At 41.8% G+C, this 27,723-nt stretch overlaps 2 protein-coding genes across 3 annotated transcripts in view; one reads left to right on the plus strand and one right to left on the minus strand.

Moving 5' to 3' along the window:
* On the plus strand, positions 1-27,641 carry LRTM2 (leucine rich repeats and transmembrane domains 2). Of its 2 annotated transcripts, none has more exons than XM_081927328.1 (4): positions 1-283; positions 20,720-20,873; positions 24,298-24,888; positions 26,958-27,641. In XM_081927328.1, the coding sequence occupies exons 2-4, from the start codon at positions 20,807-20,809 to the stop codon at positions 27,413-27,415; spliced, it is 1,116 nt and encodes a 371-aa protein (XP_081783454.1). In that variant the 5' UTR covers positions 1-283; positions 20,720-20,806; the 3' UTR covers positions 27,416-27,641. The 2 variants fall into 2 exon arrangements, with proteins under 2 accessions (XP_081783454.1, XP_081783455.1); XM_081927329.1 differs by lacking the exon at positions 1-283 and adding an exon at positions 17,629-17,748.
* Positions 1-27,723, minus strand: part of CACNA2D4 (calcium voltage-gated channel auxiliary subunit alpha2delta 4) — a 162,658-nt gene that overhangs the window by 41,494 nt on the left and 93,441 nt on the right. The window lies entirely within an intron of this gene.

The raw sequence follows: 27,723 nt of genomic DNA on the forward strand, positions 1-27,723 counted from the left end.
TTCCTCTCTCTTCCTCTCTTCCCTCTCCTCCCCACTTGGCGCTTTCTCGATTATTCAGCTGACTGCCGGCCCTATTGCACACAGCTATCTCCCCTTTACTCCACTGCTGCACTTCCGATGGTTCCAGAGTCTTGGCATCATGCAGGGCGAAGGGGGATGATGCCGAGCGGCGCTTTACGAACGCTTGCCTGCCTGCCTGCACATCGCTTGCACAGAAACGTTGGGATACCCACAACAGGGTTTGGCAACTCTAAAGAGACTCCATCCCAGCCAGCGGAGAACTGTAAGTAGCGGATCTTGTCTCTGTGGTACCATCTGACCGCTGGGAAAATTGCTTCCACTTGTCTGCCCTTTGCCATTCTGTCCAGAGGGTATTCACTGATTTAGGGAGGGATTTACGAGGCTGATGGATCAATCTCCCTCACTTTCTGTGTGCATGAAAAGGCAATTCTGAGGGAGAACACAAATGACCAAACCCACGGACCAGTCATTTGATTGACAGAGTGGCAGGTGATGATGAGTCCAGTGCGGATAGTTGTGGATAATCAAAGTCAGATGCAGAGGGCTGGAAGAAATAGTGCCTGCCAGCCAGTGATAAGGCATAACGCTTCCTCAGTGGCAAAGATAGTTATAGCCTCAGAGAATAGGCACTGTGAGGGTCACTAGTTTGGATCGCCGTTGCTTATGCCTACCCCATCTCCCTGAATACTGGATCTTCTTGCATTCCCATCAAGAACAATTTCATATGGAAACTTGCCCAGAAATAGAGGGGTGGAGGGAGGAGAGAAGTACCACTTTAACTAGTGACAGTTTTATAGGCACAATTTCTAGACTGAGTTGCTTCTTTAAAAGAAAGAAAGAAAGCTGGGCAAAACGAAGATACGGACAAGGAATACGAAGGAAGAAAAAATGAGTATGTTTGTGGACTAAGAGCTTGTCCATAGAAAGTTCAGATGCCAGCAAAGAAGATTTTAATGTGATAAGGCACTTTCTCTTGGATTTGTTTTTTTGTGCCCCTGTTCCACTGATGCACCACATGAGAATCATGCTACAAAACATGAACCAAGAGATGCCGTGCTGCAAGAGGAGCCAAAAATAGTTGTCTCATCCCTTCCCCCCTCCCACTGCTGCCCTGGAGGCTGGTCCCGGAAATCAGTGAACCTTTGTGAAGGTGTCATGCTGGTGGAAGCAGGGGGAGGAAAAGGGCACAGGCTACCTTTTTGTAGTTTTTGATACATAGGAAGGATTTACTCAGAAGAAAGCAGGAGGCACTGAGAGGAAAAGCAGGGAGAAAAAGGGGGGAGGGGAGGGCTTTCTAATCATTTCCTCTGTGTGTGTCTGCCTGTGTGTGTGTGTGTTTGTGTGTGCGCGCAAACAAGATCAGAGAAATGTGTGTGCTGAATGAGACAGGGCGCACACATGCATCTCTTATTCACAGCAGCCTGCCACAATGCATCCATTTCATTGCCTGTCTTTATTTATTTTAAAATTAAAGTAGGAATTGTTTGGACCTCAGCTGATTTCTAGACCTACTTACCATGCAGCGTATGGAAATGTTGTTCTATGGTATTGCAGTTTGGAATAATAATAATAATAATAATAATAATAATAATAATAATAATAATAATAATGTTTTAGACCCTCACCCACTGAGAGCCTCTTTTTTATTTTTATCTATCTATCTATCTATCTATCTATCTATCTATCTATCTATCTATCTATCTATCATCTATCTATCAGAACAACCCTGTTAGGTAGGCCAGTATTATGATAGCCATGTTATGTGAGGTGGACGATAAGGTTAAGAGATAGTGGCCTCTTTTAATGGGCTCATATTTCAGATTGAAACAGGGGTTTCCAAGCTTATATATTACCCTCTTCACCACCAGTAAAAGGCTGGAAAGTCAATAGTGGGTGGAGCCAGAGCCAATTAATTCTAGTTTTGTCTCCATCTTTCTCTCTGCTGAGTTTATCGAGGGCAACACTGAGATTAAGGAGGAGGCAGCCAATAGGAAATGCTACCCACTGGATTGGTTTTAAGTAAAAAGGCAAGTGGTTGAGGGCAGACTAAGGTTGGTGGGGCACTACCCTGCTTGCCACAAGGGACAAGCCCCTCCATTGTTTACCATGCCACCTTTCAAAAATCTGGATCTGAACTTTCCCCATACTTTGAGAGAGTTCTGGTAATGGGTTCTGTCCCGTTTTAGTCATAAATCTAGTCGCAAACAGGGTCAGTATATCTTACCCTCAAATAATTCTCTGCAACTTGTGAATTTCAGGGAAAAAAACTTAGGAGTTGGTTCAAAGCTGGGGAAGCAGGGACAGATGCTGTCCAAGGTGCTGTTATACAATAGAAAGGGGGATACTTTGCACACTATAGAACACATTGACAGATTTGTCACAAAGGTCAGAAAACTAGGGGCTCCTCCTCTTTTGTCAGCTGAGGTCATTCCAGAAGCAGAGACCACTTTGCTCTGGAGCTTTGCTGCTAGGGTCCATTTTGTAAGACTGGATTGTTCTGCAACTGCCGAGAATGAACAATGTTTGCTAGTGGATTATTTCAAGTGAGTGAAGGGCCCGAGGGAATTGTATCCCAGATTGACATTATTGCAGACACTATAAGCAGTCACCATTCTACCCAAGGCAGTTAAAATAAATCCAGATAAAGGATCTGCATAGAGGAAAGCCCAAACAATTTTGTCGTCTCCTAGTAGCATATACTTGCTTTCACTCTGAAAACTGCCTGCCTACTAGTGCACTGAATTAGGATTTATGATTCCTTAATAATAAGATGTCTCCCTTTCAATATTTCAAACCTCCATTAAGTTATTTTCTAAGCCTTCTGCAGCACTCAGATACTGTGGTAGGAGGTGTGAACATGTCAAAACTCAAACATGGAATGGTGGGTGATGTCTAGATGAAAGCATATGGTATATGATGACAGTACTGAAGGAAGAGAGGAAGTCAGTTATCGCATGTGTGAAGATGTAATAACCACATCAGCACCAAGCAGCCCCTCTGTTCCCCGAAGGCTAACATAAATGAGGCCCTCTTTTGCTTATTTTGGTATCAGGGTACAAATTCTTTTCCTGGGTACAATTTGTCCTGCTACAGTCTCTCCATTGGAGCCAGAGTCCTAAATTGCCCTCAGTAGCACCCACCAGAAACTTAGTGGTGAAGATATAACTCCACCTGCAAAATCCTACGCATGTTTACTCAGAAGTAGTTGGGTTCCCAAGTACGTGTGTACAGGATTGCAGTCTAAGTCTCTTAAAAGTAGACAAATCCTTCAGGACTGGCAAAGTGGGAGCATCCACAAGCATTTTATATACTTCAATCTTGTGGAGTCTCAAAATATGAGACCTGGATACATTGGCCAGTTCACAAAGCATTAGGAATATAGGATACTGCCTTACACTGAGTCTAACCATTGGGTCCATCTAGCAAAGCACTGTCTGCACTGACTGGCAGTAGTTCTCCAGCATTTCAGGCAGGGAGCTCCTGCAGCAATATGTAGAGATGCTGGGAGTTGAACCCAGGGGTATTTTCCATGCAAATCATGCACCACTGAGTCATGGCACTTCCCTTGAAGGCATGGGCTGTGAGGAAAGAGGATCCATTCTGATGAGCCATATGGCAGCATTTCAAAGCACTTCCCACTTCCCTGATGGTCTCTTAATTGTCCTTCTGAAGCAGTTGGCTTTAGTGTGTATCACATGGGTTCTGCACAGGCATCTCAAGGAACACTCTGGGGGGCTAGAATGTCCCCTGTGGAACCTGCTGGAGATGCTTAAGGCTTCTTCCGAGTTGTGGCATGCAGTGTGCTTATACCACAGCGGTTAATCAAGTGAAGCAAATTCATGAAGCTAATTGAGGCAGAAAGAGGAATAAGCAAAAGTCCTTTTCAGAGTTCAGTATAAATATAGTGCAATTTAAGGAGGAGGGTGAGCCTTCCTCTGGGAACTTTGCTAGCAGCTGTAAATGCAGATTTAAAAAACCCCTTAGGAATGAAAAGTGGCTGCCATATTATTGTTGACATCTTTTGCTATTCCATATCTTGATGTCTGTGGTGATGACTTTATGCGCGGAAGCCCCCACAAAACACAGAGGCAGCTATCCAGCTTCTAACAGACTTCGAGTCTGAAGTGTGGCCCTTCGCTATTCGCTCACTCTTCCGAAACTGCCTTTCTCCTTGGCTGGCAAAATGGCTCACAGCTTTTCATATGCTGTTAACTCTGATCAGATGGGAGACAGGAAAAGTGAGGCCAATTGGACTAGGGTGAAGCATACTGGAATTAAGGATTGATAAACTAGAAAGCTTTCAAAGTGTCAAGATTCTCATTGTGAAGTTCTGCTCCCAGAAATGAAAGTGCCATATGTAACAAAGAACCATTTGGGCCTTTTTCTCTTGTAATTTTTGGTAGGAAAACAGCTGCCCCTCAAATATGCAGAAGCCATGTATCCTTTTAATGATGCATTTCTGCTTACAGGGATATTTAAATTGCAACTCTGTCATTGGAAAATGTTATGTTTAACACACACCCCTGCTTGCACACTCACCAGATTTATGAATGCTTTGTGGAACACAACTGTTTCCCACCCACCGCACCAATATCTGACCACTTTAGAGTGTTTAATTATCAAGAATTTAATTGCTCCCACATGGCCTCACTCAAATGTGTGAGCTTTTATCTCTTTTTCAAAAAGGTGAATACCAGCTCCTTCCTCATAGCCCTACCATTCTGTGGCCATTTGCTTTAAAAAATTGATTATATTTATTTTCATGGGAGGTTGATGCTATCTTTCTCCAGTGCTATGATTCTGTGTTGACTGGGATTCCCTTCCTTCCCTCCCCCAAATTCTTCCTGGCAGCAAGTCTTCCGAGTATGCATGAAGTAGGATTAGTGACTAGCACTTTGGCATCATGATATTTATGCATATACTGAGGACAATTTTGTTTAAGAAAGCTTTATGTGACCCAGTCACTTATCAAACATTAAGTTTAGATCTGTAGAAATTGTATTGTTTTTCGACTCTGTAGGAATTGTTGTATTGCTTTAGAATTTGTGGAAATGGTTTTATTGGGCTGTTGTTTTTTAGAACTAGCAGGTTTTGTATGTGTTGCATTTCATTTTTATCTTGTTGTATGCCACTTTGATGACTTCAGGCTGTGAAGCAGTTCATGAAGTTGTAAAATAAATAAATAAATCTAATACACATTTCGGAAAGTTGTTTGTTTGTATCTGGACATCTGTCAAGATATCACAACCAGATTTTGCATGGTAGTTCCTGATACCAAGGAGAAGGTTTTCTTCTGTGTTTGGATACAATTGGATCAAGATGACAGACTGAATTTTTCAGAACTGCATTATTTTAACCACCAGTTTAAGAACTGCTATGATTGTTTGCTTTCTTGGAGTTCCCAAGGTACAAGATATGAGGTTGCAGGTAATAAATAATGGCCTATCACTAGGGGCTAGAGATAATACAGCACTATGGAAAAACTCTAAAGGTTTTTGTGGCCTATTGCATCATGCTTTGCGCTGTTTTAAACTAGCATAAACAATAGGCTGTACACATCAAAAGTTTTCTTGTGATTGCACAGCATGGGTTCTGTAGTCTAAAGGCAGATAAGTGCTTTGCTTGGGAGAATGAAAATGGATTGGTGTGAAAAAACTAAAATGCCACAATAATAGTTTGTTTGGTGCAAGAAAGTGGTCAAAATATTTCAAGAATCCATGTAAATAGACGTGAGAAATTTGAAAGAATATGGATATATTGAATGCTTTTTTGCTTAAGGATAAGTGGATTCCTCATAAGTACTATGTCATATTTCAGAATGGCTGCCCGAGTTTCAAATCAGAATTCAGAAGCAATGCAGTAAGAATATTTGTTGGGAATGGGGGTTGGAAGTCTTGTTTTTCCCAAGGCTCATATTGGGTCACCACCACTTTCTGATTCATATTCCCTTTCTTGCTGTGATGACTTATGGTACATAATAAATATTCATTTGTTCTCTGATTTAAAAACCACACTTTCATATGTACTACAGAAAGGGTCCACACATAGCCACATGCCATTTCTGCTCCTATCTATGCCATCTCATTCTGCCATCTATGCCTTTCTGTTCTGCACAGCAGTCAGTGTTCTTTATATATTGCACCGCACACTGGAGATATGCTAGCATGAAATGCCACATGCATAAAGGGAACAGGTTATATGAAGCTTTTCTGACTCTGGAATTGCTTGCCCCCCTGTATGATTTAATAAGAACAGGCAGGTGTTGTCATGGAAATCTGCTTATTTGCCTCCAAGCTCAGACACAGTGCCAGAAGTCGCAGCAGGAGTTTTCTAAACAACAAATGTGCCACAGGGCAAAGGTGTGGTCTAGTAGACTGAACACTAGGCAACAAAAATGAAGGGCTAAAGCATTTTAATCTAAAATCTTATATCAAAGTTGAAGCCCAGATTTAGGCACTGCTTGAACCGTCTCTCCCTTTTCTCACACTGCTCCTTCTTTAAATCTGTCCTTGTCTTCATGAACAATAAGTGTACTCCTGATGTACATTTGAAGACCAATTTCCTGCAATGCGCCCCATGGCAGACCTACCACCACCTTCTGGATGCAGTCTCAGTGGGGCAGGTGTAGCATGCCTTGTCAAAGGAACCCAAAATTCCAATCCCCAGGGGGTTGGACTAGATGACCCTTGGTGTACCTTCCAATCCTACAATTTCTGTACTCCCACACACTGGCTATGTTACTTACACAGTTACTTAAAGAAAACTGTTGAATTGCAGCTAGTGCAAGTCCTATAAGCTGGGGTCATATTACTTTTTATATTCTATGCAGTCAAGAGCAAAAGTCTGTGATAAATAAATGTTGAATTGTAGCAATACAAGTGAGACTGAAATTTGCATCCATTGCAACTTTTCAGCACTTGTCAGTTCTAACATTCTCACTCAATTTTGGGAGCTGAAAAAAATTCTGCAAAGTCATGGAATAAGATGGGCTGAAGTCATGGCACAGAAATCTCCCTGTCTTCCCCTACTCCACCTCAGACATCCAGCCAAAAACAGAACATCGCATTTTAAACACTTGTTGGTACAAAAAATGTTTCATCTCACTTGCTTTACATTGCTCAAATAATTTTATCTAAAATAGAAGAAAGCACCAGTAAATGGTAGACCGTTACTTTCAGAGTTCCTGAGGCTTATTTCTTCTCATAGGTGTCATAATCTGAAAGCCACAATTAAAAGTCATTTCACCACATTCTTCCTATTCCCCCCACACCGTTTTTGTTACACATAGCACTAAACTAAAGAAAAGCCTCTTAGCATTTGCAGAGCTGAGAATTTAGTACAATTATGTGGGGAAATGATATAACCAGAGCTAGGGTTCCCAAGCGACAGCCCTTTCTCCTAACTGCAACATGCAACGCCACCTCATCCCCCAAAGGAAGAAATGGGGGAAGGAACTGCATGTGCTCAAAGTCTCCCAAATAAATTCATGGGCAAATATAGAGAGTGTGCTGTGCAAAGAAAGCTGATCTCTCCATCACTTCTGCTGACCTCAGAATGGACACAAACCTTCTGTCAAGGGGCTAAACAAGGGGGGATTAAATCCCTGAGCCACTACTGACTATATGATTAACCTCTGTAGAAAATTAAAGTGCCTATGGAGAAGACCTTTTCCTCTGCAGCTGAGAGAGACAAAAATTGGGATTTGGATTAAAATTGGCAAGGCTGGTGATAAGCTGCCACCCACATGCAACTGTTCCTGGCTAGAACTGAAAACAGTTTCTCCAATCTCATATGGAATCCCTCACCCTGATTCACATTGGGTATTATTTTTTCTCCATATTAGGGATGGAGAGAATCGTATTTCTCTGCACTGAACAGGAAGGCAAGCAGTAACTTGTCCAACTCAGCTGCCTCTGTTCTACTAAACAATATATACATGTGCTCTATGCTAGCGCTTAGAATTAGTGCTGTCCTGTTACTCTGGGTTTCAGTCACAACAGAATCTGTTATTCCCAATCTGACTCACCCACCATCCATCACAGCACACTGGATTAGTCCTTTTTGCCCTGGTAAATGCTTCTTTGTCACCATTACTCTTCAGGAGCTGTGATGGCCACCATTTTGAAAAAGTCTGGGAATCTCTGGAATCGGAATCCCTATATCTTGAAAAAGAGTTTCAGATGACAAACAGTTGTAACCAGCCTTTCATATGCCATGGGGAGTACATTTCAGCAGGCTACTTCTTGGAGAGAGTTTAGATAACAGTGGAAGAAGGGGATGCCTCCAGACTGACACTATTCTGGACTGGGATTTAAACGCATACTGGGAAGTTATGGCTTGTGCTATTAAAGTGATTAAGCCGTTCTGTTGCCCTAGTGTAAGAAATCCACTTTTAAAAAGAGTGCACTGAAATGTAGAATGAACAAATTATTAATAGGAAGATGTATAAACACTGCGTAAAGAAATGATGATGAATGCAGGATGAAGGCTCATTGTCACACAGTGTTCTCAAGAACAAATAAGAATAAAAGGTCAATAAAGACAGGTTATAATCTAATTTCCATGCAAGCTTTGTACAAGCAAATCAAGATGAAAACTCAATAAACAAGTAACCTGGAGGAGCCCAGAGTGAAACAAGAAGACTTCAAATGGACACTGATTTTCAACTTAAGTCTGGAAGACTCTCAAGACTCCACATTGCAACTGATCTGACTTATTTTTCTGATCTTAGATACCTCCAATATTTCCTCATCACTGCTCTGGTTGGGTTTCAAGGAGGGAATGACAAGTCTTGAATGGCAAGATTTTGTAAATCAGTAGTAAGGCACTATGGGAAGGATTAGTGCCATTTCTGTAGTCTTTTTGGCACCAACTGAAGTCTTTCCTCTTTCAACAAACCTTTTAGGTGGAAATCTTTCCTGGTCTCCATCTACATTGGAATTGCTTTTAGGTATTTTTAGACATTTGACCTGTTTTATCACATTAGTGTTTCTCACCATGGGCTCCTCTGGGAAGAAGGGTAGGATATAAATTAAATTTTAAAATAAACAATAGAGAGAGGGAAGCAGACACAAAAAACACCAGCTGCCCTCTCTTGCCCCAGGTGGTCTGTTTATAGTTTGCTTGGTTTTGAGTGTATTGCTTTTAATGTATTAATTGCAATTCATTAAAATTTTGAGCCATTCTGAGGACTTCACTAAAACAGGATCAATAATCCACCCAGTCAGTTACTCAGTTATTCAATAATCCATATGATGACCATGGAATTGCAATTGCTTAGGGGAGTTAAATATTGGAGGTGTCAGGCTGAACACTCAAATCAGAGGCCCTAAAAATGAATTGCCATGTAAATCTTAAATCATTTGTATTCTACTTTCTACTTCTTTAAACCTGACCCTTAATGCCAAAGGGTTATAGAGTGGCATTAACCAAGAGTTAATACGCAACCAGATGTTCCACAACTGAGAGCTGGTGCTAAAAAAGTCTCAGAGTGAGCGCTGGCTCAAATTATGGCATGAACTTAGATGTAATTTTTAGAAGACTGTAGAAATGCTTGATATGGTGAGGATTGTCATTTCTAATTAAATGCCTTAGCGCAATGGTTTACTGAGCTAATGATGATGTTCATGCTTAACATGAGCATATGGACTGTTAATTCAAAGGTAGAACGGATCAGAAACTTCCTTCCTTCAAGCATTCCCCTGGGAGCAGAACTGGGAATGCAACTCACAACAAACAGTTTCTCTGGCAGATTCTGCATCTTCATTCATTTGGAAGAACATCTGGGAATGACTTATAGCTTTATTGAAAGCATCACAAGAGATTTTTCCATGGATTCTGGCTAGTTCATAGGTAGGTTTTGCCATCACACTCACCAACAGTGTTGTCACCTGCATGGCACTGCCAGTGCCAGCACAATGCTCCTAGGGGGGCCCAATTGATGGTGGGAAAGGGGAGGGGAGGAATGGTGGACTCTTCCAGGACATGTGGACTCTTGATGCTGCTCAAGTATACTGGGTGCTTAACACTGGGCCTGATCTCATCACTGGCTTGTTGCTTGAGTATTGCCAACAGCACTGATATAGTGCATTAAAGTGCTTCAGCTATATTTTCTCAGCAGTCTTTACAATAACCCTGTAAGGTAAACCAGTACTGTTATCCACATATTACAAATAAGGGCTGAGAAAATGATGCCTCACTTAAGGCCACCTAGAGAGTTTGAGGCTGAGGTGAGTTTTGAACTAGGGACTTCCTGGCTTGGAGCTCATATTAAGTGGCCCCTTTCCAAAAATAGGAAGGTAACATTTATTTATTTTTAAAGTCTAGTCTCCTTTCCAATGCCTCAGTCTTGGGACACTTAACAATTTAATGAGCATTAATACACTTTGTTTAAGGATAATTTTTAAAGAGTAGCCTGGTTTTATAAGAATGCTTATTAGTTATAAATTGCCTCAAGCCTGAAGGACAGGAAAGGAAGCTAGACATTAAAGCTTATCAGTTTTTATTTAAATACCTATTAGCTTTAAATTGTAAACTGCCCAAAGCTTGAGGGACAAGTGAGGAGGCTGGACATTAATAAACCTCAAATAGTCCCCCCAAATAGCTCATATTAAACAATACTAGTGGGTACTACATCATGTTGCTTTGCCTATTCATGAGGTATTACACCTCTCATTGGAACAGGTTAGGGTAAGACCACATGAATGGAATGGCCTTGCCCAGAAACAAGGTAATCAAAGTATTTCAGTGATGCTTTTCAAAATACAAGCCAAGCAGCAACTTCACAGAGCCCAGTATTATGGAAAACAAATTCTGCATTAGCACTAGAACTGTCACGGTGACTGCTACGCTTTCCCAGCAAGCAACTGATGCAACTAAGTCAGGCCTGCAGAACTTATGATCCACCATGCTAAATGGAACCCACCATTCATGTACCCTTTAATGCGAGATGATATACTTGGGGTTGCTGCACCCCAGCCCCCCAAATCTGGAAAGCCTAACTTGCACATTATGCAAACTGCTAGCTAATTATGCAAATCTAGCACATTCACTTAGCATTTTCCTGGCAAATGCCGCAAAAACTGGGGAAGTTGGCTCATGCCACGAAAGAGTGGTCTTTCTCATTTGTTCTGCCTCCATTTCCTTTCTGAGTCTGAGAGCCCAACAAATTCTGCTGGGGACAGACATGGCAGACTTCTGTGTCCTACTGTCCCCTGCTTCTGCTGCTTCAACAGTACATGCACCTGCTCCTCAGTCACGCAAAAGGAGAAAATGTGACCATTTTAGCTTATTCACTGCCCTCCTAAATTATGACCCTTCTGCAGTTATGCCCCCAAAACAAAGCCATCTCTCTTTAGGAGCCATCCAGACTTCCTTTTGTGCCACATTTCTAGGCATAGGTCCACTTTTTAAAGCTCTGTGTCAGAGCGTGTGTTTTTTTTCGGGGGGGGGGAGCACTTTCCCTGTAAAATCCCACTCTTTACTGCTAAATCAGAACAGCAATCCACAGATAACCTGAATTGCCATTTGTTCTGATTCAGCGTTAAATGGCAAGTTTTCCTGGGGAAAGCAATGGTTCGGGGGGGGGGGAGTGCTCAGATATGAAGCTTTAAAGAACAAACCTGTACCTAGAAAGTGTGGGGCAAAAACTAAGTGTGGATGAGCCCTGTGTTTGTAAAGCATAGCCTTGGTCAGGAGGAAATGTGATGGCTTCATAATTAGCAGAGTAAAAAGTCGGTTGTAATTGCATACACATGTAGTAGTACGGAGTAACAGATTTCAGTCAGCCTTCAAAATAATTACAAACCAGATACTTTGACAACCACAACAGCAACAACAAAACATCAAACATTTAAAACTTCCCTAAACAGTAGTTTCCCCTTGCTGGCTGCAAGGCAGAAGAGAACATTATTCTTATATTGGACAGAATGCTATCTGCACATTTCCTCCTCTTTGGAATGAGAAGGATATGTTATATTTAAAAAAATTAAAGAGAGGGCTCTAGACAAGCTGATGTCCTAAACTAGCACCAGGTAGCACACATAGAATCTAGATCATGATCCAATAATCGAATACCAATGCTTAGACACAGTTAATACTGTTGGGCAGTGGCCAATGGCCTGAGCCCTCAGGACGGCTGTTTACCTAGCCACTGACTAAAAATGCTGTCTATAGCCACTTGAACTCAACACTCCTCTGAGTGGCTTCATTTTAATTTCCCCACAATGTCTCTGAAGCCCTGACATAACATTGCTCCAGAGTTGAGGTGGATAAAGCCTGGTTCTTTGTCAGGGTCCATTTTGCCATTTGTCATTCTATTTCATCATGTTTCCACCTCAATCTGTAATTATTTAAAACCTCATTAAAATGTCTATTGTTTCTAATGTCTATTTTTTCACAAGATACATTTTTGTGTGCATTTTACCCTAAAATATTCCTTTTTACATCAAAAGATTTATTTTTAATACATTTATTGGTATGTTTTTGAACCGAGAATTCTATTGCAAAATTCAGAGAAGTTTGAAAATGTCTGTATATGCATGGGAGGAAGAAAGGGAAAGAGAAGGAGAAAAAGAGAGAAAGAATATGACTGGGATATAATCTCCTTAAAGCATCCTCTATCACTTGCCAAACTCTTCAGCAGAATTCTTAAAAGGCTACAGCAACTGAGAAAGACTTCACTGATGTGTGTGAATAAGCTCTCAAGCACTCTTTGATATTGGCATATGCTCCAGTCCTTATGAGCTACATTTCTCTAGTCTAACAGACATACACTCGGCACACTTGACAAATTCCGTTTACTGCTGTAATTTTGGAGGCTAATATAATGCCACTTTGAACACAGAGCTCCTGGTTATCTGGCTATCTTTTGTTGTTTCTGTTGGCACCCGTTAGTCTCAAGAGACAATGGAGTATGTCACTGGAAGTGAAGTCAAATTGCTGTGTTAGCAACAGCTAAGTGACCTCCCTGAGGTGCAAGCCTGGGCAGTGTGTGTGATGGCCCTGGACCCACCTCTCGGCCTCGCTGATGTGGTCCAAAGGCAATCAGAGCAATACGTTTGGCACCAGCTAGGCTGCAGGAGATGCCAGAAGTTGTACAAGGTGCCATCCAACTGTCTTAGGGACTCCACTCTGGATTTGTGTAGGGTTTACTCCTCATCCTTTTCTTCTCCTAAAGATATCCCACAAGACAGAAGCCACCTTTTTGACAGTTGGACCCACTATTGGTCTTGTCCACTCAAACTGCTGGAAGCTGTCTTTGCATGCAGGGGGAGTCCCTAACTCACCAAGGGTTTGAGACCCATCAGCTACCCTCACCTGGTTTAGCCAGCCAGTCGAAGCGATTTCCCGAGGTGTGGCTGCTGTTGCACACTGACAGCTTCTAGGAGCTACAGGTGAGAGATGAGTGCAAGAGTGGCTTTGTTTCATGCCTGTTTTATCTATGAGGCATTATTCATTTTGTGTTACACACACACACACACACACACACGTGTGTGTGTGTGTGTGTGTGTGTGTATCAAACTGATTTGCACTTCCAGCTTGTGTGTAAATCCCTGAAGGTTTATAGGCTCACTGGATCAGACAATGGGAGAGATTTACCTAATGGAGATATTGCAAGGGTACAAAAGGTTAAAAACTGTAAAATATTTTCAATATGTTTATTTTTAATAATTGAAAATGGAACACTAACACAGAGAACAAAGTTTACTTGCAAAACCAGAGGCAGTAGAGGTCAATAATGTAACTGAGAATGATTGATGACTCTAGGAATTCATGAAGGACACAAATGTGAACAGTTATTAGCTAGGGTGCCTACAGCAGCCAACCAAACATTTTGAATATCTCTAATATCTAAAATTGTTGAGACTGAGAGGACGGGAGTGGAGTTGACTTTTTAATACACTTGGCAGCCAAAATTCAAATATGCTGTGCTAAGACAAACCACAGGTCAAAGTGATCTGACCATTTTTATATTCAGGAAAGAGGAATCCAGAGAGAGTCCAGAGACTAGATATGATGAAGCACAGAAACTAGAATAAGTGAAGATTATGATATCAGTGTTGACAAATATAGACATTACATTATACTGATAGAAATATGTGGAGGAAAGTTTGTGTATGTGTTATAAACGCATATGTTTGCAAACAGGCATGGATTATATAGAGAGCCTGCTGACATGCACACATTGAAAGCACATTTTGTAAAGAATAATACAATTAAGATAATGAAAAACCTATCTCAATTGCTAACATGAATCTTCATGAGGGTTTAAAATGCATATTATGACAGCAGATCTATTCATTTAAACCCAGGGCTCCACCCCACTCCACTACTGGGCTCCACACACACCTATGCCCACACAGATAAATCTAAGCCGAGTTCATTTATTCAGAAATAAATCCCATTTCTTTTAAGGGAGGGTACTTCTACATAAGATGTTTATGATTTCAGTCTTATGCTGTACATAACTTTTCCCAGATTGATACCCTGTGTCTGTTCAGGGACATGTGACTACACACTTAAATGTCACTGCACAGTAATACTTAACTACATGCTCAACCATTTGAGATAGCAAAACAGGTTAGGGCTTTAAAGCCACAATCCCACGTTTTGGAGTGTGTAATTCATGCTGCCAGGGGCATCTATTTGCATGTTTATTTGTGGGATTATTATTTTTTAAAAAAAGACTGCTGTTATTTTCTGTGATGTTTATAATTATTTTGCTCTCCCTTTTTGCTTATATTTTATACATCACCTTGAGACATATATGTGGAAGGTGATTAATAAATAACAGCAGCAGCAGCAGCAGCATTAGCTTTGATTTATCAGAACATAATATCTAATCTAGACATTCAAATCCCAATGAGGGTCAGATGTACTTTACCACATGCTCTGCGTGGTTTAATCTAAAAACCCACACCAGCGAACACAGGAACATGGGAAGCTGCCTTATAGTGATTCAGAGCATTGGTCCATCTAACTCAATACTATATACCAGGCACATCCAACAGGTAGATTGTGATCTACCGGTAGATCACCGGACGTCTGTGGTAGATCACGCTCCTCCCAAAGAATCTCAACAACCTTGGCTCCCCTAAAAAAAGCTCAACAATGTTGACCTGAACCACCCAAAACAGGGCTTTCCTTCCTAAAAAAAGAAGGTCAACAACTTTGACCTGAATCCCCCAAAATGGGGGTGATCTTGGGAGTTGGCCACCCCTGCTATATACACTAAGACTTGGAAACACCAAGGATTGAACATGGGACCTTCAGCTTGCAAAGGAGATGCTCTACCACTGAACCACAGGAGGAGAATTATGAAGAGTAGCAGTCCTTTTCAAACCCAAGACCCATCTTTAACTGAAACTTAAAACATGGGACCTAATTCTCTAATCATACATATTCATCTTCCTGTGCTTGCTTCTCATTTGCCAGGTATCAGGAAAGTATAGAAAAGGAAACCTTGGTAAATGCAATATGCATTGTAAATGCGACCAAGTTGTACCTGCTACAATCCTCTTTTATGCATTGCCCCCCACTTTTCCTTACAAAAATCCCATACAGAAAAAAGAAAATGGCGGTTATGATTCTGCTGTGACCCACCCGAGATCAAGTTGCTCATGCCACATTTGTAGGTCCCTCCTGACCCACAAACCGAAGAGCAGTGGTACAGAAGATGCTTTAGGGTGAGGACTAGAATTGCTACCTCTCATTTTTTTTCTAACAATGGATCTGTTCCTTTTAACTCATAGGGAGTGAACATGGTACCCTCCCATTAGCCCTGACCATTGACCATGCTGGCTGGGGCTAATGAGACTTTAAATGCAACGTCATCTGGAGGGTATCATGTCAGCTATCCCAACTTGCCTTCAGTTTGTGAGCAGGAATTCAACAGACACAGTTTCCCTCACTGATCTAGAAAAAGGGTGTGCTTGTTGAATTTCTCTCTCTCGTGCTATTGTTAAGAGCACAAAGACTCTAGGTTTCTGGAAAGAAACAACTAAAATAATTAAAGGTATTTTTCTTCCAATAGATACATTTTGATGAGGCGTCTGAATGATGTTGGTAAAACAAGAATATTAAATAGATATTTAACTCCCAAACCAAAGCACAATTACTTCTCAGACTAATAAAAAACAATAATATTGGTTATATTTTGCCTGATTTTACCCTTCTGAGAGCTACAATTCCAAGGACCTTAGCAACTACAGTTCCCAGGATTCTTTGGTGAAAATCATGTACTTTAAAAGTGCTTTAAATATATGGTGAGGATATGATCTATTAACTCTACATGCAGACTTTTTCAAAGTAGTATAATAATAGTAATCATGAGTGATAGATGAAATTGATGATGGATGTAAGAGTCTATTAATTAAAATAAGGGAATATTATCATTCCCAAATGATTGCTAATTATGTATAATGCGTTCCAGAAAATGTTTCTGTTGTAGTTAATCTTGATGTTGAAATAGATCTTAACATATTTTTTTTAAAGGAAGCCTCTTTCAGGAAAAAGTTTCTTAAAAGGGGATGGTACTCAAATTGGTCAAATCCTCTAATCTAGAAGCACACACAGGGATGCCCACACATATGGAAAGAGGGAGGGAGGGAGGGAGGGAGGGAGGGGGGAAAAGAGAAAGAATGTGATGACTTTTGTGATGATTCAAAGGTATAGGAAATGCACTTTGCACATGCTCAGAAGCAACTTCTTTGCTGTTATTTCTTCATAGATTTCCATCTAAGTCATGGCATTGAACACAGATTTCAGGGTTCAGTGGCTGGGGGGGCAGCTAAAGCTCTCCACGTGGCTTGATTTGAGCCAAGATTCATCAGACGTTAGCTCTGGAACCCGTATTTAATGCAAGTACACAGCCTTGGGGCATATGAAGTAAGAACAGTATCTCAGTAAACATGCAAAATGCCTTTTCTTCAATTCCTGCACATCACCTTTTTTTTGTTTTTGCACTTGACTGATAAATATTAGCTGTGTGAACTGACATTCCAAAGAAAAACATTGTGTTCAAGGTGTTGTGTGGGTAATAGGAAGGATGCAAACGAGATGTGTGATCTGTGACAGCCCATTCACACAGACAAGCCATCACGATGCTGCGAGAAATGTGGATATGTGCAAACCACCCCTAAGTAAGAACAACAGGCAATTTACATAGGAGTCAGGGAAAGAGTTTTGTGGCTAAAGACTGGCATGGCTCCCAGTCAAGCTCAAGTGCTTCTTTTTTCTTTCTTTTTTAAAGAAATATGTTTTCTGCCCTCACGTCCTCAGCACAATCAGGTAGCAGCATTGTTAAGTTGTCCTTTTGAAAGGTGTACGTCCCTTTGGTTGTACTTGAGCCCAGCCGTACAGGTGGATTGTTGATAACATCAGAGCAGCAGCTGTAGAGCAAAACCAGGCTGAGCGATGGGGGTGGGAATGAGAGAGGCAAAGAGAGTGGCAGGCAGTTCCTAATACCTCAGGGAGGGAAGGACAGGATCATTCCACAACAGGATTTGAAACTGATCAACTCTCCAGCCCAGCCATCCAGCGCAGCCTGCTAAGTCTCTGTGGCTGTCAGCTTAACTCTGCTGCTGGTTCCTGTGGGGTAGGGGAGTTAAATAGGACACAGACTCGGAGAGGAGCAAACCTCTTTGCTGGGAGTCAAGGAGGCAGAGAAAGAGAGGAAAGAAGGTGGAATTTGGCCAGAGCCCAGGCTGATAAGCAGAGCATCTCCAGGTAAGTGCTCCTGCTGTGTCTTGGCAAAAAGGGGGAGAGGGAAGGAATATATCTAGAGGATGCTCCAGCGGCTGGTTAAAAGCACTGGGGTGGGAGCCCTGAGCTCTGGCAGGCGCAAAGGGCTTTGAGGCTTTCCCTTTTGCAAGGAAGTGCAAGGAGAGATTCCAACTCTCTCTCTCTTTTTGGGAATGTGGTTTGTGTGTGTGTTTTGTGGGGGGGGGGGAGGCAGATATTTTGTAAACGCTCTTAATATCTTTCACCTCGGCATCCTCGTGTCAGATTATCTCTCTCAACAGCTTTCACGAATCACACCAAATCCTCTCGCCCTCTGTACTGTGTGATTTTAAGAGCCTTTGGGAGGATTTGATTGCCCATCAAAATAAATGAATGAGGGGAGGGAGGAGGAAAGGAAAATGATGGACACGGACTGAGCTTCGGGCATATTATACAAATCTAAAAATAAAGCCAAAAGGGAGACATAACATTTTCCAAGAGCAGGCGGGGAGGAACTGGGAAAAGAGGGAGGAGGGAGGAGAAGCCGGATTTTAGTGGGCATTCTCGCCCTTTCTGAGCCAATAGTGGGTGGGCTGCAAAGCTTCCCCCTGAATAAATCTGAAAAAGCAGCAGGAGGAGCGGTAAATGACGCTTCCCAGAAACAGTGACCCCTCCTGCCCCTGCCTTTCTTTGGTAGCTAAAGGGCAGGGGGAGAACCTGTTGTCATGGTGGCTCATTATAATCACCAGGGGATAAAACTGATTATCTTGGGGGTTTCTAATTAGGATGCTCACCTCCTCTGACATACAGACACTTCCTTTAGATTAAAATGTAATTCCTGCAACCCCCATACCTCTGCTTTCATTTGTTTGCTCTTCAGCTGCTGCAAAATTAAATCTGTATAAACCACCAGCACTCTCCCCTCAAAATTGGAGATGGGAACTCCTGTTGCAGGCATCTCCCCCGCTTTGTCACCCAGAAGGGATGAGGGGGAAGGGAAGCTTAGCGGCACAAAAGAGCTCCAAGCATGTCCCTAGGGGCATGACTGTATGCATTTTATGTACTTATTTTCTCCCAATGGGTTCTGAAGCCCTGATTTCAGTGCAGCACCACAGCTGACTACACAGAAATTGGTAGGCTAGGCGATACATTTGCGGTTCACCAGGTCTAGTCTTCCAACTTCTTCCTAATGCTGGGGACATGTGAAGTAGCCTTGGATTGAATAAAGTAATCCTAGCACTGGTTCACACAAGCCTGTGCATGTGCATCTCTTGATCATAGCTGTCAACTTTCCCCTTTTCTTGAGAGGAATCCTATTCGGAATAAGGGAATTCCCCTTAAAAAATGAAAATGTTGACAGCTATGCTCATACACCTGAAAATCAGAAGACTATCTGAACTAATTAACAGCATTGTATATGAAGTGGCATGAAAGGTCTGTGACGTTAAACCTTCAACAGCCCAAGTCACACATGCATGTCATCACTTGATGCTGTGGTCATCAGATGGTGAGCATAGGAAATGTATACCACCAGACCGCTCTCTATCTATCTCATTGTCATCTACACTTACTGGCCACAAGGTTCCAGAGAGGAGTCTTTCACAGTCCTACCTGGAAATGCCAGGGTTTGAACCTGGAACCTTTTACATGCAAAGCATATGCTCTACCACTGAACTGCACTGTGAACCAGCTTCTAGGGTGTCTCTAATCACATGAAGAATGGTTTCCTCTCGCCAGTGAGAAGTTACACACATCTGGGATTAGAGGCGGGATGTTCAGGTCAGAAGATTTAGCTTCTGAACAGGCTTAAAACTGGCACTGGGATTTCTCTTGTTGCAAACTAACTGAGGCAACCATGACTCTATACAATGTATTTCTACTACATTTAGCCATGATGGTACCATTTATTAAGTGGGAATGTTTATATGTCTTAGGGGTGTGTGGGCATCGGACAGCATTTGCAGTGGGGAAAGTGGGGTGATGATTAGGAGGATGTCCTCAACCTAGCTAGCAAGGAACCTCCAACAAGCAGTTCCATGTGTGATTTATTAGTTCTGCTTTGAACTTAACACACACAGGAAACATGTAAAGCAGGCACAGGGAGAATTCAAGAGTTTCCTAGAGGGAGCAATGTTTTTCCCCACAGAGCAGAAGAGGGATTGCATCGAATCAATACTGCCAGACATGGAGTGGAAAGAGGCTACTTCAGGCCTTTTTGTGCAAGTTCCTCCATAATTGTTTCTTGTTTGTTGCACATAATCTGCACATCTTCCCTCAAGTTTACTCTTTTGTTGTAGCAACATTGCATTTTTTCTGCTATCAAACTGCAATATTTCGTAAATGCAATTCATTGCACTTTATGTGTGGCGACAAGGAATGTTGGACACACAAATTGGATATCATTTGTTATGTGATTAGTAATTAATGATGCAATTTAAACCCCTCCCATCTACCTTTATGCATTTCTCTGCTAAAAAACTCCAGTACACCTGCACTGATATAGCCAATTTCAAAGCAATGAACAATCCTTGTTCATTATCTAATATTGCTTTCTGATTAAGGTCCATTAAAATGTGGTTTTCTTATATCTATGGGTTGGCAGAGTTCTTTCAGCCTTTTTTCTACACTGCCCTGCCAGCCACCTCATCTCATCTTTTTGGCCTTCCCCTTCACCAGCAGTTGAGAAGCACTTCCAAGATGGCACCATGCCTACTCTGAGCATTCAGATTTCCCAGAAAAATTGCTCCAACTTCCCTACACATACCTAGCAGAATTTTGGAGATGCTTTTCCCTCTGCCAATCCTCAGTGAGCACATTTTATTTTATTTATTTTTTATTTTTAAAAAATTACTAAAGATGTCTCACCTTGCCTGATAGTAAAGCCAGTTAATTTCAGTGAGGTTTCTCCCAGACCTATATATGATTCTGTTAGACCCCTGATAGCCATGTGCTCTTTTGTTCTGCTTTTACCTTCTAGATTCATCAGACTGCTGTTCATTCCTGCAAGAAAGTGTGCCAGCCTGGCTGGCAGGCACAAGACACCACGGGGAAAACAGTAACCATCATGCTGTCTCTGAGTGGAGGCTACTGGTGGAGCAACAGGCTTTCCCTGAGATGGAGAAAAACTAGCTGTAAGTACTGCCCAGGTTGTTTGCTAAGCAGGAGGCTGTCCCCTATTTCTCCAGTGAGGGGAAGGGAGAGTGTTTTTATTTCAATAGTGAGTGTAGTGCTCAGATTTCCCCCCCCCCTACGAATGACAAGAAGTGTAATGCCAAAGGAAGAAGCAACGGTGCTTTCACATGTTGCAGATAATAATAATTAGTGGTTACAGGTTGTGATTTGAACAGGCTTGAGAGTGGTAAAAGAGTGGGTACCAACTTGCTCTTAATGCCTGAAGGATGCCCAATATGCAAAGGAACCTTTATCACCTCCCACAGTCAGTCCTGTATATGTTGGTATCACAACAACCCACAAAAGTTAATATTTTTGCCCTCTTAAAAATATAACACCCATTATTTTGCAGTACAGAGAAGGCCAAACACTGACAGGGAAAAATTAATGATGTGAGGACCTGTGATGCACATCTCAAAACCATTTCAGTTCATGATAGTCATGTCATACGTTGCCCAGGCTATTCAATCGTCATAGTCACATTGCAAAGGACTATACTTAAAGTTTAAGTTGCTCTTTCTTATGTTACAGACCACATTAACTATATTCACAAGCTTTACAAATGTCAAAATCCAGATGGTGTCATTTGTGAAGCAGCCTATATTGGCTCAATTCCATTAAACTACTCATTGTGATGATTCTTACAGTATGAGGTTCAAGAAGTTGAATTAAGCCATGCACTAGGGGAAAAAAGTGGAAGCAGTGATATGTTGATGTGTTTCGTGTAATATTTGCATGCACACACCAACATTTCTTTCCCACTAATAGTTTCCAAAAAAACTCACATTGTTCGTCTTCTTAGTGAACAATCCCTGCTGGGACATTAGCTCCAGAGCTTTAAAAAATGTGGATATGATAAAGCAGGAACAATAGAAGTTTGAGGTAGGCTAACAGCACAAACCTATGCAGACCTACTTAGAAGTAAATCCCATTGAGTTCAGTGGGAACTATTCCTGGATAAGCAAGTATAGGACTTCAGTCTAAGTGTACTCCAGTGGAACCACCAAGCCATATCTGCAGTGAGTTATGAAGAGAGTTATTTTTGTTAATGAGGATACATGCAGCTAAGCTAGGCAGGGGGTATAGACTCACACCAAAAAGAAAGACTAGGGGTCAGAACACAAGATGCCGATGATATTTACAGAGGAAATTATTTCCTTTTGCCTAAGAGCCTTGCCTTTGTTATACACCCTTGCTTCCTAGATTGCCATTATAAATTATTTACTCTAAACGCCACTGAGCTCAGACCTAATCTTATATTCCTGGATCATCTTACTACAGTCCTGAACATCTCACAAAGTAACATTACCTTTTCTTGACATAAGATCATACAGTATGCTGAATATTTCACTTAGACTATTGTTTAGTAGTTAATGCTACTTTTCATGAGACAAAAAATTCCTACCTGCTCTGCTGAGCATTCACAGGCACACTGCCTTTTGAGACCTGAGTAACCATACCTGTATCCCTAACTAACCACACCATGACCTTACATTTTTGCCTAGTAGATATTGTTGGAGTTTCCTTCAGGAAAACATGTAACATTGTCCCCCTGCCTCTCTCAGCCATCATTATAGTAGTAGAGTTGTGCTGTAAATTAAAATTCTCAGGAAATTATGCACCCAGATGTCTGGTAGGGGTAGCAGAACTAATGATGGTTTCCCAGAGGTGCTCAACTAGGGGTTAGAGCAGAAAGGATGGCATTTGCTAAAACAGACATAGAAGAGTGTCACCTATATAGCCTTACCTGATACATTCTCACCTTTCCCTGTAGACAAAGCAGCTAAATGTGCTCTCATCATCACAGATATCACTGTATAATTAATATGGTACTTCAGTCAAGCATCCAAGAAAAGCAAGATCACTTGCTCAATTCATGTCACTTTCCCTTCCCTCTTGTTCTTTCAAGCATCATCCTACATCCATAGAATGAGATACTCTGAGTGGAATTAAATACCTCTAGACAGAGAATACCAACTCTGGTGCCAACAGGATCTGTTTTCTGGGTTCATGGCATCCATTGTAACATCTATGCTATTGACCCTGGCCTCTTCTTAGTAGAAAGGCTACTGTGAGGCCACAGAACATCCCCACCCTCACCACCTATTGCTTAACTTTTGTTAGGAGAGTTGGGGTAGAAACTTGAATCAGCATCTGCTGGACCTGTATAGATGTCAATTCACTTAACTGAGAGGAAGAAACTTATTAAGAATCCTTCAGATTACAGACTTTGTTTGGAACCTGAAATGGTTCAACAAATACCACATTACTTAATACCAAAGACTGTGTGGGAAACAGGTATAAGATTTGGATTTAGCCCTTGAATTAGGTATCAGTATTCAGGTCCATATGCATATTCATTGGTTTTGGATTTAACCCAAATCCAAAATGTATGATGTGCTTAGAAAATGAAAGCAGTTTGCAATGCTTTTTTTCAACTGTAGATCAAGGGCTGCTGACTTTGGGAACATTTATTCACCTTTAAGTTATTTAAATCAGGTAAAACCATCTAGTTTTAAGATTCTTTCATTCCACGGAAGGAAGCAAATGGAAGGGCATTTTCTTTGGGGGAACACACCTTTCAAACGTATTGCCTGCTTTACTTCATCCTTTGAGTGCTTTTTTGTTGACCTTCAGAAAATTGTGCAAGGTTTCTCTTTCAGGCTTCATTATTTAGGTCTTAGATATGTGGCATGGATTTTAGTAGTTCATATGTAACCAGGGTCTTTGGACATTGGCTGCAAAATGCTAAATACCTTAAAATTTGTACTGGGGTCAAAATCATCTCTGACCACCACAAATCCTGTTCTAAAGAAAACACAATGAATTGATAATTTGCTTTCTAAGTAACAACTTAAAGGTGTCCAATTTAATATTATCAAAACTATTCTGATAATTTAGAAAGAGTTAGTAATTTTCTATTCTCGCTCTGAGTTGTTCTTCCATCATGCTTGGCTTTATTGTATCTATCCTTTTGAAGCACACTGGAATCAGGCAGCAAAGCCCTCTGGGAATATGCTGACCTTTCTACCCCACCATACTGTAAGAATGTTTATTCCTTAGCCCTGCTAGCTCATAAAAGGCTAAAAGGAAGTTCACACTGTGGGAACCCATCTGGCAGTACAAGGATTCATCCATGAGGAAGCTCATTTGGTTATCATTCTAATCACAGACTATTAAGAAAACTGAGACTATTAAGAAGCTATCCTATATAGGGTCATACCAACTGGGCATGAGGCACAAGGTAGATTCTTCTCACTAGACATGAGAAGACATTCTGCATCTGGCTGCAAAGGAAGGCAAAAATCTTAAGTGAAACTGTGCATACAGTCTACCAATGATGATGTTTTAATACATGTTCTTTCTCCCTCTTTTCTTTTGCAGTGCTTGCCTGTTGGCTTTCATTCTGTGCAGCAGAGTCCCTCATTACTTGTCCCTCCCTTTGCAAATGCAACAGTGGTACTCTAGAGGTGGACTGCAGTGGCTTGGGCCTTTCATCAATCCCCTTGGACATTCCTACAAATACCAGGACCTTCCTTTTCCTCAACAACCAACTCAGCATTTTGCCAGAACAAACTTTTTCCAATTTCTCTGCCCTCCAGAGACTGGATCTTTCCAACAACTTCTTAGACCAACTTCCTGAGAACATTTTCAGAGATCTAGTAAACCTCACTGAACTACAGCTGAGGAACAACAGCATCAGGAGCCTGGATAAAGATCTTCTGCAGAACACTGTTCTTCTGCGTCAGCTGGACCTCTCCATCAATGGGCTTGCTCAAATCCCATCAGGCATCTTTGATGACCTGCCCTCTCTCCGTTGGCTTTCCCTCAGGTCAAATCGCCTGCAGAATTTGGACAGGGTGACCTTTGAGCCTTTAGTTAGCCTGCGACAGTTGCAAGTGGGGGACAACCCCTGGGAATGTGACTGCAACCTGAGAGATTTCAAATACTGGATGGAATGGTTCTCTTACAGAGGTAGGTACCACTGAGAGAGGTCCAAATCTCAATATTGAAGGTTATGCACTCCTAGTCTTTCCTGGCTATAAAGGGCTGAAAAGGAGCAGCTAGACAGAAAAGAGAGAGAAGTTGGACTGATCAGGCTGACATAAATTCTAATTCTCAGATATGGAGAATGGTCACTATGCATTATAATCCTGCCGTATTATGTTACAAAGTCGTATGTTGTAGTTGGAGTTGCAGGTTATCTTCTCATCCAAATTTCTCTTTGCAAATGCTGACAGTTGTCCAAACTTTCAGAAGAGAATATAATTGAAGGGGTCAAGATGAGGAAGGGGTCAAGCCCATCTGATCATTTTGGAGTTTCCGAATTCACTGGCTGCAAATCACTACAGTAGGAAAAAGATCAGGGGAACGTGTAGTTGCTAGAATGCAAAATGAATTACAGAATGCATTCAGATATTTTCCTTGATAAGGCAATTTCACTGGTGCTAAACACCAAACAAAGCAGAGGGAAGGTCAGTGGTCGTATTGCGCAGTTTGGATTTTGACCTTAGTACTACCAATTATGTGCAAGATTCCCACAGTGGACTTTGAACTCTGCTCTCTCAATGGGGATTTCACTGTTTCAATAGAGCCAGTGCCCAGGCAACCATAATTTTATATCTAAGTTCTCCCATCTGGGTGAAAAATGGCTCAGCAGTATATATGTCAATGATGAGGTGTTAATTAACAGTAACCTTTGAGTCAATTAACTGTAGTATGTTGTTATTACTGATGGAAAATGTTAAATATTTCTAACTGCTGAAACACTATAACCTGAGCTAAAAGCAAGAGCTTTAATTGTTGGCTACCCTTTTTGATACAGGCAAGTTCCTCTCTCTCTCTCTCTCTCTCTCTCTCTCTCTCTCTCTCTCTCTCTCCCTCTCCCTTAGTAATGTCATTGATTGTTGTTCAAATTCTTTTTCCAATTCACCTTGTGAGTCTGATTTTGGGCCAAGGGCAAGTTAAACATTGTTATAAAGTGTTAGTAGACAGGAAAAAAGCAGCAGCAATGTATACGACATTCTTCTTACATTGTGTTGAAACAGAAAGCAATAAAGGGCTAAAGTAGCAGGAAAAAGAATAGCTAAGCTGGTGTTTTTCAGCATATTCCACAAAGACAATTATCCCCATAACTTGAGACTTTCTTGGGTCTCAAACTTGTCACCTAGAAAAATGCTTCCGTTTCCAAACAGAATGTTCTCTGTGTAACACATTTCTTGACTCAAAATGACCAAATGCTCAGTTAAAGAAGGGGTGGGTGGGTGGCTTTGTTGTTGGCATCCATCTGTCTAAAGAGACAATGGAGTGAACCCCTGGGAGGCGAAATCAAACTGCTGCATTAGCAGCACCTAAGTGACCTTCCTGGGGTGCAAGCCTAGGCAGTATATATGGAGGTCCTGGGCCTCACTGATGTGGTCCAAAGGAGAGCAGAGCACCAACTTGGCTGCAGGTGATGTCAGAGGTGTACAAGGTGCCATCCAACCATTTTAGGGATTCTACACTGGATTTGTAGGGTTTACTACTTAGCTTTTTCTTCTTCCGAAGATATCCTACAAGGCAGCAGAGGCTTAGGATCACAGTTTTACTTCTAGATGGGCTATCTTCCTAGGTTGATGAGTCCCATCTGCCCCTCACTTCCCTCTACAGCACATACAGAAACTGCCTTCTTGATCATTGGTTCCACTATTGGTCTCATCTGCTTCGGAGCCTGTCTTTGCATACAGGGGGAGTCCCTAACTCACCAAGGGTTTGAAATCCATCAGCTACCCCCACCTGTGGTGCTAGGGGAGGGGTACTACCATTATGCTCCTTCTGGGGTGGTTTGTCCACCTTTGGTCCCCAACCTCCACTCAGCTCTCACCTGCAGCTCCTAGAAACTCTCAGCATATGACATAAGCTACACCCCAGGAAGAGGGAACGATCCCTATATATTTAAGTGTTCAGCCACAGCAGCTGCACTGAAATGAATTATTGCTCTGAGCCTGATGTGATCTGATACCAAAATAAGGTACTGAATGTGCTTCTTTTTTCTTATGGGACAGGAGGAAAGATAGACCAACTGGCATGTACCCTGCCTAAGGAGCTACGGGGGAAAGATATGCGCATGGTGCCCATGGAGATGTTTAACTACTGTTCCCAGCTAGAGGATGAGAACAGCTCTACCGTACTGGACAATATTGGTCCTCCTTGCAGTAAGGGAGCCCCAACTGCTCCCAAGCCTAAAACAACAACTCCTGAAGCAGAAGAGGATCCCAGTGTGGGTTGCCCCCAGAAACAAAGATACCGGCCTGTCAGTGTGCGCCGAGCCATTGGCACAGTCATCATAGCTGGGGTGGTTTGTGGCATCGTGTGTATTATGATGGTAGTGGCAGCAGCATATGGCTGTATCTATGCATCTCTCATGGCTAAGTACCATCGGGAGCTGAAGAAGAGGCAGCCATTAATGGGTGACACAGAAGGCGAACATGAGGAACAAAAGCAGATTTCCTCTGTGGCATGAATACCTTATTGGAAATTAGTGGCAGAGGAGAACAGGATATGAGAGGCCTATGGCTTGGGCCTTTCCACATCTTCCAAGACATACAGATGGACTGTGCTGCTGTTCCATTCATCCAATTAGTAAAACATGCTTCTGGGTTCAGAACACCTGGCTCTGGGTTCAAGTCCCTCTCACTTGCCTCTGTCCTCATGTACTTCCAAGTGAATAAACTGTAGTCAGACCTCAAGTGCTTATCATTTTTCCTCTTTGCACAAGACTCCCCACAGGCGCTCATTTATGGGGAAGTTCAGCCAACCCAGCACTATCTT

This window comes from Podarcis melisellensis, assembly GCF_964234715.1.
Source record: "Podarcis melisellensis genome assembly, chromosome: 10".
In the NCBI taxonomy this organism is placed as follows: Eukaryota; Metazoa; Chordata; class Lepidosauria; order Squamata; family Lacertidae; genus Podarcis; species Podarcis melisellensis.

Bases quoted from the DNA above. Each gene is read 5' to 3' on its own strand.
- LRTM2 (XM_081927328.1), top strand. From the start codon at position 20,807: ATGCTGTCTCTGAGTGGAGGCTACTGGTGGAGCAACAGGCTTTCCCTG. The intron at 20,874-24,297 runs GTAAGTACTGCC...TTTCTTTTGCAG, and splicing joins GAGATGGAGAAAAACTAGCT to TGCTTGCCTGTTGGCTTTCA. The intron at 24,889-26,957 runs GTAGGTACCACT...CTTATGGGACAG, and splicing joins GGAATGGTTCTCTTACAGAG to GAGGAAAGATAGACCAACTG.